Source organism: Sminthopsis crassicaudata, chromosome 4 (assembly GCF_048593235.1).
Source record: "Sminthopsis crassicaudata isolate SCR6 chromosome 4, ASM4859323v1, whole genome shotgun sequence".
Taxonomy (NCBI): domain Eukaryota; kingdom Metazoa; phylum Chordata; class Mammalia; order Dasyuromorphia; family Dasyuridae; genus Sminthopsis; species Sminthopsis crassicaudata.
Window position 1 is genome coordinate 432,459,314 of NC_133620.1, and position 12,123 is coordinate 432,471,436.

Below are 12,123 nucleotides of genomic sequence, written 5' to 3' on the forward strand. Positions count from 1 at the left end.
AGGCAGGGACAGTAACGACAAAACCACATCTGGATTCAGTTTTTTCAATGCTTTGACTAGCTAAGTCTGACTTCTTACTTGCGTGTCACATTCAGCTATCTGAAGCACAAGATAATAATTCACTTTTTCTGCACTCCCAAATCATACTTGTATTTATATTTAGCTTATATTTATTTTTTATATTTTTATTATATTATAATATATTTATATTTAGCAGAAAATATATGAAACAGTTGATTAATATGGAAAATATTTTTTCTAGATTGAATACCTCTTTCTCTGGACTAGTTCATCAAATGGGTATAATACCATTTTCTACCCCACAGGAAATTTATAGAACCATCCCATGCATATCCAGTCCCTGCTGGTAATGGCAGTGGCAGGTAACAAAATAAGTAATATATTTTGAGATCTTTTTGGCAGAAGACAACTCTGAGCATCAAAGGAAGAAAATATACTTGATTCCTACCTCTGGACTAGCAGCATCCTGATTATCTGTGAGAATTTCCATCTGTTTCTTAAACAGTTCTAACACAGCATTGTAGACCAACTCATACTGCTCCTAAAGAACAACACAAACCAAGCATCAAAAGCTGTCAAACCATAGGGCTGGGTGAAAGGCCATGTGGCCTAATGGAATTCATGACCTATATAGTTAGGAAACATGGAATTCAATCCTGCCTGTGACATTTACTAGTTGTATAATTGGATCACATCATTTAGCCTTTCCAAGACTTAGTTTTTCTAATATGTCAGTTGATTAGAGGTAGAAAATGGGAGACATTTCAATGGGCTAAATCGCATTAGAGAAAATTCTGAGGAGCTACCTCAGGTTTTTATAATAACAATTTTGGAAAACTGGTGTGGTAGAAAACACACTGAATTTTAGAGTCCAGAAGTCAGGGAGGCTGCTTATGGCTTAGCTATTTCCGTGATCTTAAGTGAATTATTCAACCCTTCTTAAGTTTTCTCATTTGTAAAAAGGAGGGGTTGGATGAAATGGTTTCTGACAAATGTTCCATGTCTAAAGCCTATGATTCTATTCTATATATTAAATATGTAATACTTAAATCATTTTTATGTCATTTTCTCACTTGGTCCTCAAAACAACTGTATGAGATCAACAAGTCAATAAGCATTTATTAAGTACCTACTATGTGCCAAGCTAAATACTGAATTAATAAGGTTGTAAAATTGTACCTAATTTACAGATAAGGAAGGAAACTCAGAAAGGCTAAATACTTTATCAGAATTGCCATAATCGGAAGCACAGCAGACTGTATGTCAACTTTTGAGTCTAAGACCATTGTTCCTTCCACTGTATTATATTACTGAATGTCTCACTAATGGGTTTTTTAATGGCCCACTGACTGTAGTTTCTAGATCTTATATAAAGTTATAGCTTTTCATTATAAGATGATTTAATTTCTATTGCCTATCATAATGCTGGTGGATTTTTGCTTCTGCTATCCCAATTCTTCTTCAAGGAAAAGTTCTAGGTACAGAAAACTAGTATTTTAGAGGTAATCATTGCATTCAAATTTACATCCTCTTCATTTGAATGATGATGTTCAGGGATTTTTCCTTCCTTTCACTTCATATGGTCTTAAACAAATTAAGTACAAACTTTCCATAAATGAGCTATCAGAATACAGTTCATACTTGTAGTACATCAATACATCAGTAGTATTTCAGGGATTGTTAATTTTCAGCCAAAAATCTATTTAAGAAAAAATATTTTGTTAAGAAGGAAGGAAAAGCAAGCAGGAAGTGTAAACATCAGGTTGTGCTTTATTTCCAGAGTGGAAGAAATTTAAAAATGAGTGTTTTTAATTAATTCACTGCTTTTTTATAATTCCATAATATAAAGGTAAATAACAAAATGTTTCAGGAATCTTGTAGTTGTCTGAATATGGAAAAATTTAGGGTAGCTTTCATTTTGGAATATTTATTTTAAAAAGTGCTTTTATATAACATTCTTAAGTAGCATACATTATGAGATCTCATTCCATTAGCATGGACTGACCCTCCCTTTAAATCTCACAATTCATTTGATGAAAAATCTTTCCTACTTCTTAGGAAGAAGAAAGAAAATGCCTACAATCAACATGAGAAAAGTTGAGGGGGAAGAGTTTCCCTATAGTCTCTTAACGGAAAAATGAAAACCTTTCTTGGTGTGAGGCAAATCAATAGTTTTGTTTTGCAATTACTATTTCTTTTTCTTTGACCTGACTAATTTTTTTAACCACATTGTTCGTAATTTCTAAGTTTAGATATTTATTTTTCCACTATCAAAACAGGGGAACAAAACTGTCAACTTTTTGTTGGTTTCACTATTTATTGTGAAATGGTGGTGGCTCTGAGTTCTTGAACTTGTCAGCAGAGCCACAAGTTGTGACAGATCCTACCTTACCTACTGGAATGTCTTAGAGAAAGGCCCTGCCAAAGACCATATAAGGCACACCTAACTGACAAAAGTGTCCATCAAATAATTCATGTTTTTCCAAGGAACCAACAAAATGTACAGGGATTGTAAGCCACATTGGGGAAGAGTGTGATCATATTGATGAAAGCACAAAGCTTTCAAAATATTAGAGTCTGTCAAGTTCAAAAACAGCTAGAAATTACCTTCCATCATTAATCTTAGATATGAGCAAAATAGTGCTAACAATTTTTTTTCTTTTTTTTTTTTCTCCTGAGGCTGGGGTTAAGTGACTTGCCCAGGGTCACACAGCTAGGAAGTATTAAGTGTCTGAGACCAGGTTTGAACTCAGGTCCTCTTGAATTCAAAAGTAGTGCTCTATCCACTGCGCCAACAATTTTCTTTCAAAACCTACATACAGTTTCAACTTAAAGTTCTTAGCACACTAAAGTGGACTTGTCTGCTTAAATTGTAAAGGATGGATATTCTGATTTGCCTACTTTTTGGGACATTTGATCCTAATATCCATCTTGGAAATAGCTATGTCTTTAGGAGCTCTAAGAAAAATGATTCATCCATGAAAGAGAAATCCAAAACCTTTGATAACTTATTCTCTTGATAGTCAATCTATTGGCTTTCAATTCCTAATACATAGTAGATGCCCAAGAAATGCTTGTTGATTATCTATTTCTTGATGAATCTATTATCATTACTACCAGTGCTTACATAGCATGTGGTTGTGCATAATAGGACCTCTCATGTTGTAATGACCACTCTACTGGTTTCTACTAGTTATCACTCACAAAAAGTGACTTAAAGGGGAAAGCTAGATAGTACAGTGGATAGATCACCAGCTCTGAAGTCAGGGAAACATGAGTTCACTTCCAGGCTCAGAGATTTGACACTTGAACAAATCAACTAACCCCAATTACCTCAACTAAAGAAAGAGAAAACTCTTTAGGATGGTAGTCTTAACTTGAAGGAGGGAAGGAAGAAAGGAGAGAGAGAAGGAAGGAAGGAAGAAAGGAAGGAAGGAAGGAAAGAAGGAAGGAAGGAAGGAAGGAAGGAAGGAAGGAAGGAAGGAAGGAAGAAGGAAGGAAGGAAGGAAGGAAGGAAGGAAGGAAGGAAGGAAGGAAGGAAGGAAGGAAGGAAGGAAGGAAGGAAGGAAGGAAGGAAGGAAGGAAGGAAGGAAGGAAGGAAGGGAGGGAGGGAGGGAGAGAAGGAAAAGAGGAGGGAGAGGGGGAGGAGGAAGGGAGGGAAGGAAGAGAGGGAGAGGAGGAAGAGAAGAGAGGGAGAGAGGGAAAGGAGGGAGGGAAAGGAGGGAGGGAAGGGAGAAAAATTTGGACATAAGACCTAGTCTGTTTGCAATAAATCATTCATACCTGAGTTTGCACTAAGGAAGGTCTCTGTGTCCGCATGTCCTGAATTAAACTAAAAATACTGAAGTTCACAGGAATTATCTGCCAAACAAGAGAAATAAAATCTTATTGCTTTTGACCCAATCATTGTTAATAAATTGTTCCTCAAAAGACAATGACAAATATTGGAAGGGATGTGGGAAAACTGGGACACTGATACATTGTTGGTGGAGTTGTGAAAGAATCCAACCATTCTGGAAGGCAATTTGGAACTATGCTCAGAAAGTTACCAAACTGTGCATGCTCTTTGACCCAGCAGTGTTTCTACTGGACTTATATCCCAAAGAGATCTTAAAGGAGAGAAAGGGACCTGTTATGTGCAAAAATGTTTGTGGCAGCCCTCTTTGTAGTGGCTAGAAACTGAAAATTGAATGGATGCCCATCAGTTGGACAATGGCTGAGTAAATTGTGGTATATGAATGTTATGGAATATTATTCTGTAAGAGATGACCAGCAGGATGATTTCAGAAAGGCCTGGAGAGACTCACATGAACTGATGCTGAGTGAAGTGAGTAGAACCAGGAGATCATTATATATGGCAACACCAAGACTATTTAATGATCAGTTCTGGTGGATGTGGCTCTCTTTAACAATAAGATGATTCAAACTAGTTCCCATTGTTCAGTAATGAAGAGCATCAGCTATACCCAGAGAGAGAACTATGGGAAATGAGTGTGGACCACATCAGCATTTCTACTCTTTCTGTTATTGTTTGCTTGCATTTTTGTTTTCCTTCTCAGGTTTTTTTTCTTTCTAGATCTGATTTTTCTTGTGCAGCAAGATAATTATATAAATATGTGTGTGTATATATATATATATATATATACACATATATATATATATATGATTTAACTTATACTTTAATATATTTAACATGGATTAGACTACCTTGCCATCTAAGGGAAAGGGTGGGGGAAGGGGGGAAAAGTTGGAACAGAAGGTTTTTCAAGGGTCATTGTTAAAAAATTACCCTTTCCTGTGCTTTGTAAGTAAAAAGCTATAATAAAAATAAATAAATAAATAAATATTTTAAAAAGAATTGCAAAAAAAAGTTGTTCCTCAGTTACTTCTTTTCTTTCCATGTCATCTCTCACCTGTGCTAAATCAAAGTATGAAACAAGTGATTGATGTCATTGCTGATATATCTCCACATATGAAAGGAAGGGAGGGAGAGGAGTAAAAGGACAAAGGGAAAGAAAACACAGAGGTTGGTACTTTTGAAGACTTAATGCCTAACCCTGGAATGCATCTGTCTATAAAACTCCTCTAACGTGCTTTTACATGGTTTTTAATTCTCTGGGGTTTTTTGGAAGAGACTGAATCCTGAAACCACAGACATGATATGAGAAAATGTGCAACAGATAATGGGAATTCTTATGACATATAGAAAAATCTATAACTATTTACAGAAATAAGTATATTTTATCAGCATAATACTGCTAATGTGATTTTTAGGAGGGAGAGGAAGCCATAGCAATCTAAATGTCTGGTAATATATTATTTCCCAAATTTTCTCTCAGGCAGCTAGATGTTGCAGTGGGTAGAAAACAGGTTCCAGAGTCTAGAAGACTCATCTTCATAAGTTCAAATCTGGCTTTAGATATTTATTAGCTGTGTGACCCTGGGCAAGTCACTTAACTAACCCTATTTGCCTCAGTTTCATATCTCTAAAATGTGTTAAAGAAGGAAACAAATATTTACTAAGATAAGGTTACAAATGGGGTTACAAAGAGTTGGACATAACTGAAAATTATCTTGCATGCAATCTTAGGTGTTATATGATAGGTATTCTATGATAAAATTTAAATCAAACAGTAAAATCATAGGTTTTACTCAAAGTAACCTTAGAGAGTGTATAAAATAATTCCTCCTTCTCCTTTTCCACATAAAGAAGTGATAATCCAGATAGGCTAAACTCTATCATATGATAATCAAGTAATAGAACCAGAATTTGAACTCAGCTTCTCAAACTTCAAATACCAATGCTCTACCTGCAACATCCATCCTCTTCTAAAGTCTACCAAAAGTATTAAACAATATAGCATGTATGTATCAAAAAATGTATAATAATTTTCATTACAAAAATAAATTTAATTTCTTCAGTATTATTCCAAAATTCCCTCACCTCTTCATGCCAGGAATAGTTGATAACCCAGTATCCTGAGCCTAGCATTTAGAGGTTCCATCAGTGTATTTCAAGTCCAGAAATGTTCTGTAAATAACTTCATTTGGGGAACATTGGTATATTAACAAAACACTTTAGAACCTATGGAAGTTCAGGTCAAGGATTAGTGACGAACATTTGCAGCTAGGAAAACAGTTTGGCTAAATGTGTGTCAAACTGACATATTGGAATGCAGGAAGAAAAATTAAAAGTGTAAATTCAGGAAAGCCTGAAGTGAGAAACAGGTGTTTGGCAGAATGAAGCAATTTCTGAGTATCTGATCTTGGGCAAGGCAAATGGGAAGTACCTGCTGAGAGATACTCACCCCATCCTTAAGCAGTTTCCAAGTATAATCAACAGCACAAAGAACACCAGTCCTCCCACAGCCAGCACTGAAATGAAAAATCACAGAACTGAGGAGAGGGGCAGAATCACCGAAAATGAATCATCTGCAGACATTTTGGAAATTTCATAAGCAGTGTTGATCAGGAAAGTTCATGGAGGCAATGAAGCTTGCCATCTATGTAAATCCTTCCCAGAGCACAGTCGCCAGCTGGCAAGTGCTTTCCTCCTAGACCAACTGAACCTCCTTACCTATGCTGGACGATCTCTCCTAGTAATCACCAATCGATTTATTAGAAAAAATAAAAACTCAAGATTCTAGCTACTTTTAAAAGTATATTCTTATTCTGTGCACACACAGTCAGCTCCTAATCTGATGTTTCATCACAGTGTGAAGGTGACCCTGGGTTCTTTGGATCACAGGCTTTGGCAAGTCCCTGCCAACCTGGAAAAGCTTCAGCTGTAGGCCTGGAAACAGGCTGCCAAGCCTAGCTAAATACAGGGAGGCTCCTGACCAGAAGGTCGGCCCCCAGGGGGTGAGTTTTTTTGGCATGTACTTGGGCTACTAAGGCACAGGGGCTAGGGGAAAGTGGAGTAGGAGGTCGGAAGTGGGGTTATTGCATCAATGGAGAAGGTAGTTACCTAAGTGAAATCACAGCTATTTTAAAAACACTGAAGTTGGACAAATACTGACCCCAACTTTTCTTCCTTATTAACTCATATTTCTAAACTCCATTACTCACCAACCAACTGGGAGATGGCCTAGACTGCTCTGAATGCTAGGAAAAACTAGTGCTCCTTCAGTTAGAAGAAGCTGTGGCTTATGGTTTGCTCTAGAAGCATTCCCCTTCCCTTCTAAGCACCATCATACCTGCAGTGAATACAAATAGGAATACTGTCATCCTCCTGGTAACAACGCATCTCCCAAATGAGTTCAAGGATGGGATCTAGAGATGAGGGCACATCATGATCTGGCCAATTCTTGTAATGAAACTGATAGATGGTTCGCGTTTCCTATAGGAGAATGGCCAGAATAAAATGGGAAAGAGAGTTCCATGTTGAAAACTGGGAGATGCCTCCTCTGCCATGAAGAGCCAGCAGCTCCCACAAAGAAGTCAATAAGATTACCATCCATGAACTTTCTTTTGAGTGTACCAACCCACTCTCAAGTCATCCAGGTAGATTATAACAATGCTTTGCTATGATCTATGTGCCTGCTATAAACTGTTTGGCTAGGTCCATTCCCACAGGAGAAGGACGTAGAAGCATGTTAACAGAACTTAGAATGGGTGAATCTAAGGAACCTGTACTAGGTTTATCTCAGATTGGTCTACATGACAAAGGCCTAGCTTGCTTTGTTCTACTAAATATTAAATCATTTGCCAGGACCACTTCAGCCCTAAGTTCTGGGAAGGGTTGATTTCCTGTGTTTTGATCATGTGTGTGGCTTCAGTTCTCAGGACCAGAATAAGACTAAGGCCCAGAAATGAGATCCAGTGAACCTGAGTACATTCCTGGAGCCCTTGTACATGCTATTATTAATAAACTACATAGTTAGGATAAAGGAGTGTTCAGCTATTTGAATATTCCTTGAAATTCCCCAACTAGAGGCTATTGAAATGTGCATACCCTTTGATCCAGCAGATTCTATTGGGATTATATCCCAAAGAGATCTTAAAGGAGGAAAAAGGACCTGTATGTGCAAGAATGTTTGCAGCAGCCCTTTTTGTAGTGGCCAGAAACTGGAAACTGAATGGATGCCCATCACTTGGAGAATGGCTGAATAAATTATGGTCTATGAATGTTATGGAATATTATTGTTCTGTAAAAAACCATCAGCAGGATCATTTCAGAGAGTCCTGGAGAGACCTACATGAACTGATGCTCAGTGAAGTGAGCAGAACCAGGAGACCATTGTACATAACCACAGAAAGATGAGTTCTGATGGATGTGGCTCTTTTCAACAATGAGATGATTGAGCTCAGTTCCAATGATCTTGTGATGAAGAGAGTCATCCACACCCAGAGAGAGGACTATGGGAACTGAGGGTGGATCACACAACATAGCATTTTCATTCTTTTTGTTGTTGCTTGCATTTTATTTTCTTTCTCATTTTTTTTCCTTTTTGATCTGATTTTTCTTGTTCTGCAATATAATTGTATAAATATATGTACATATATTGGACTTAGCATATATTTTTACCATGTTTAATATATATTGCATTACTTGCCATCTAGGGGAGGGAGTGAGAGGAAGGGGGGAAACATTGGAACACAAGGTTCTACAAGGGTCACTGTCGAAAAATTATGCATGCATATGTTTTGAAAATAAGAAGCTTTAATGAAAAAAAAATTTTTTTTAAAGAAATTCCCCTCTTAGATTGGCACCATCACTTTTATGAAAGAGAAAGGAAGATGCTTCATTCAGACTTACGCTATTCAGCTTGGCTTTTAGCGTCCTGATAACATAATCCGATTTCTTGTTTTCAGATTCCTAAGGAAGATATATTGAGTAGAGGGGGGAAGATAAGTAAGATCTACAGACAAGTTCTTCTGTACAATAATTTAGGACACTGGGATCTTTGTCCATTATAATGGGAAGACTTGACATACTCACACAGGAGATGGAGAAAGGGCCACACTGTAGAGCAGTCTCTCCTGGCTCAGCCCAATAGCGTTCACATTTTTTCTGTGGCACAAAATCAAATGTCAGGATTTCCTTTTCTTTCAGTTTCTTCTGGGTGGCCCAAGTTACTTCTTATCCTTTAACCTAGAACCTCTAATATGCTTGAGCATTGACCCAGTCTCATCCTGGCTATTAAAGAATATTATATCCAAAATGATTATATTCAGAACCAGAATGGTAAATGGCCTCATGTTCATATATATAGCTACTACTAGGAATGTTTAGTCTGCAGAACAGTTACCAAAGGCAGGAAATCTGCCTTAGGGTCTTTGAGGGTCTGTCGCCTAAAAGTGGGATCAGTTTTGCCTCTAAGGACGGAACTAGAAGCAATGGATAGAAGATGGAAAGAGGAAAATTTAGATTTAATTCAAGGAAAGACTTCTTGACAGTTAAAACCAGCCCAAAGTAGAAGGGACTTTCTTGGAAAGTGACAATGTCCATATGGCAAAAAGTTTTCAAATAAAGGCTACCATCATTTTTTCAGGTGTGACATATAGAAACACTGTGTTCTGTGAGCAAAGCAGAATTGCAATAGCTCAAAAGAAATGTATGATGTGAAAACTTAAAGACATTTCCTCCCCAAATTTTCAAGTGGATTATCTGTGCCTGACCTATGGGAGAGCCTTCCAAGCTCATGTTGGTCTGCTTTGCCACAGTCAGACTTACACTGTACCATCAGGCTAATATAGTGATATCATTTTGGTCTTCTCCCAGCATGAAAGTCAGTAATGAACACATTTCAAGTATGACATACTTGAAGTATGTGATTAAGTATGATTAAGTATGATTCCTATTTAGGTATGGTGGTGGCTGTGTGAGTAAAGAGAAGGGGGTAGATGGAAATATAGAAGTAGAACCAACCAACCTTGGCAGTGGCCTGAATATGTAGAGTGAGGGTAAGTGAGAAATTGAGAATTGACTCCAAGGTTGTGAACCCAACAGACTGAAAGGATGGTGGTGTCCGCAACAGACATAGGGGAAAAAATTGCCTTGGGGAGACGAGTTGTATCTTGGATACAATATGTTTGAGATGCCTACAAGACATTCTGTTGAAGATCCCTAATAAGTTGTTAGTAATGCAGCACTGAAATTTAAGAGAGAGACTGGGGCTGGCTATCTGCATCATGATGGGAGTTAAAGCTGAGGGGAGCTGATGAGATCAGTGAGCGAGATTGTAGTGAAGAAGAGAACTCAGAACATGAATGATGGTCTGGCAAAGGAGAATGAGATCTATCTCCTTTTAGAAAGAGATAGCCAAAGGCTTAGGAAAGAACATCACCATAAAAACTCAGGAGGGGAGAAACTTTCTAGTAGGAAATTCAGACGATCAAGTCTTGAAGAAAGATCAAAAAAGATAAGTATTGAGAAAGGTAATTAAGTCTGGAAATTAAGAGATCACAAGCAATCTTGAAGAAATTAACTTCAGATGATTGATGAGATACAAGACCAGAGAACAAGAAATTGAGAAATAAGCAAGAGATAAGAAAATGAAGGCAGCAGGGAGACAGATTTTTTTTGTTCCTGGGAGTTTCTATTACTAGAAGATGATAACTTGAAGGGACATGTGTTTGACTTGTTCTATTTGTCCCCATAAGGGCAGTGGTAGAAGCTACAGAGAGGCGGATTTTGACTTATAATGAAAACATTCCTAACAATCAACTGAAATGGGCTGCCACAGAAGGTGGGGAGTCCCTCATCGTTGTAGGTCTTCAGATAGAAACAAACACTGAGATTCTCTGACTTAATTGTAGTACATGAAGCATCACTTGTAATCCCCAAATTGAGCACTAAGCTAAAGGATGAACTTGCTTCCAAAGCACAATGCTCGGTCTAAGACTTAACCTCTCTAAGATGCCCACTATGGCTTCACTTTCAGTCTTTCTCTTTTCCTTCCAGGTCCTCTTTCCAGACCAAGGCACTCACCTTTCCCATCTCAAACTCCATGCATGCCATCACGATGATCTGTGAGGATGAAAGATACAGAGCCATGAAAACCTGTCCAGTCAGCACCCTAAGCCTTGGAGCCAAAAAGTACTAACTGACAGAACACAGCAGTTACTCCCGACTCCACCTCCAGCCATGAGAAAGGAGGAGGTGAATCAGAACCTACCAGAACACTGTATTCCCAAATCATCCTCCAGAAGTCCAGAACGGTGGTAGCCAGAGGCCCCTGGGTGGCGATGTAGGCCCGGGGGCCGTACACACCCTAAAGTGAGACCCAGATGGGAGAGTATAAATATCCATTCATTCCCAAGCCCCACGTGGCTCAGCCCTCTCTCTAGAGCGTGTTCTTGTACAGTACCTTGATGAAGTTAGCATTGATATAGTGGGAATCCTCATCGGAAGTTATCAGGGACAGCTTTACCCTGCTATGATCAACTGCAAGAAAAGAGGGAACATGAAAGGGGCTTAGAGCAGGAGGCTTTGGCTATGTCTGTCCCTTATATGAGGCTTTCAACATTTCTCTTTGGTCTGGATCTGTGATTTCAGAAGTTCTGGGAACTCCCTGAGGGCAAGCACCTTCTCTGTATGCAGACTGACAGGTGGTCTGCATTTTGTAAGAGATTTGGGCTGGGATGCCCAAGGCTCTTGGTCAGACAGCTAGAATGTGTCAGAGTTAGCATCTGAATGCATGTCCTCCTGCTTCCAAGACAGGCATAATTATCCCCTATATTACAGATTTATTTGGTGCTTCAAGTATCAGTCTCCAGGGGAATGTGACTGTAGTCATAAATTACTGCTGCTTATTTAAGTTTTTGTCATTTGGGCACTTGAGTCTTTTGGAATCAGCATTTCTTTCGTGTGGAAAAGAACAGGTATATCTGATTAACCTTGTGCATTGAGTACCTTTCTACTTCTTATTTTTGAGAACATAATAATAATCTCTGGCCCTTATGTGGGGCTTTAAGCTTTGCAAGATTCTTTAATGATAAGAATAGTCAGCATTCATAAAGTGCCTACTAAGTGTTATTGATAGCCTTATTTTACAGCTAAGAAAATGAGGTTAAATGTCTTCCCTAAGGTCACACAACTACGAAGTATCTGAGGCTAGATTTGAATTCAGGTCTTCTTGACAACCTGACCCCTACTCT

At 38.2% G+C, this 12,123-nt stretch overlaps 1 protein-coding gene across 1 annotated transcript in view; it reads right to left on the bottom strand.

Moving 5' to 3' along the window:
- Positions 1-12,123, bottom strand: part of PTPN22 (protein tyrosine phosphatase non-receptor type 22) — a 65,109-nt gene that overhangs the window by 32,570 nt on the left and 20,416 nt on the right. The window contains exons 3-11 of the mRNA XM_074263103.1: positions 11,334-11,410; positions 11,142-11,237; positions 10,955-10,993; positions 8,963-9,034; positions 8,780-8,839; positions 7,218-7,360; positions 6,330-6,396; positions 3,805-3,882; positions 470-562 (exon numbers count right to left, since the gene is read on the bottom strand). Of these exons, the coding sequence (XP_074119204.1) occupies positions 470-562; positions 3,805-3,882; positions 6,330-6,396; positions 7,218-7,360; positions 8,780-8,839; positions 8,963-9,034; positions 10,955-10,993; positions 11,142-11,237; positions 11,334-11,410 (725 nt within the window). The remainder of the gene's footprint in view (positions 1-469; positions 563-3,804; positions 3,883-6,329; positions 6,397-7,217; positions 7,361-8,779; positions 8,840-8,962; positions 9,035-10,954; positions 10,994-11,141; positions 11,238-11,333; positions 11,411-12,123) is intronic.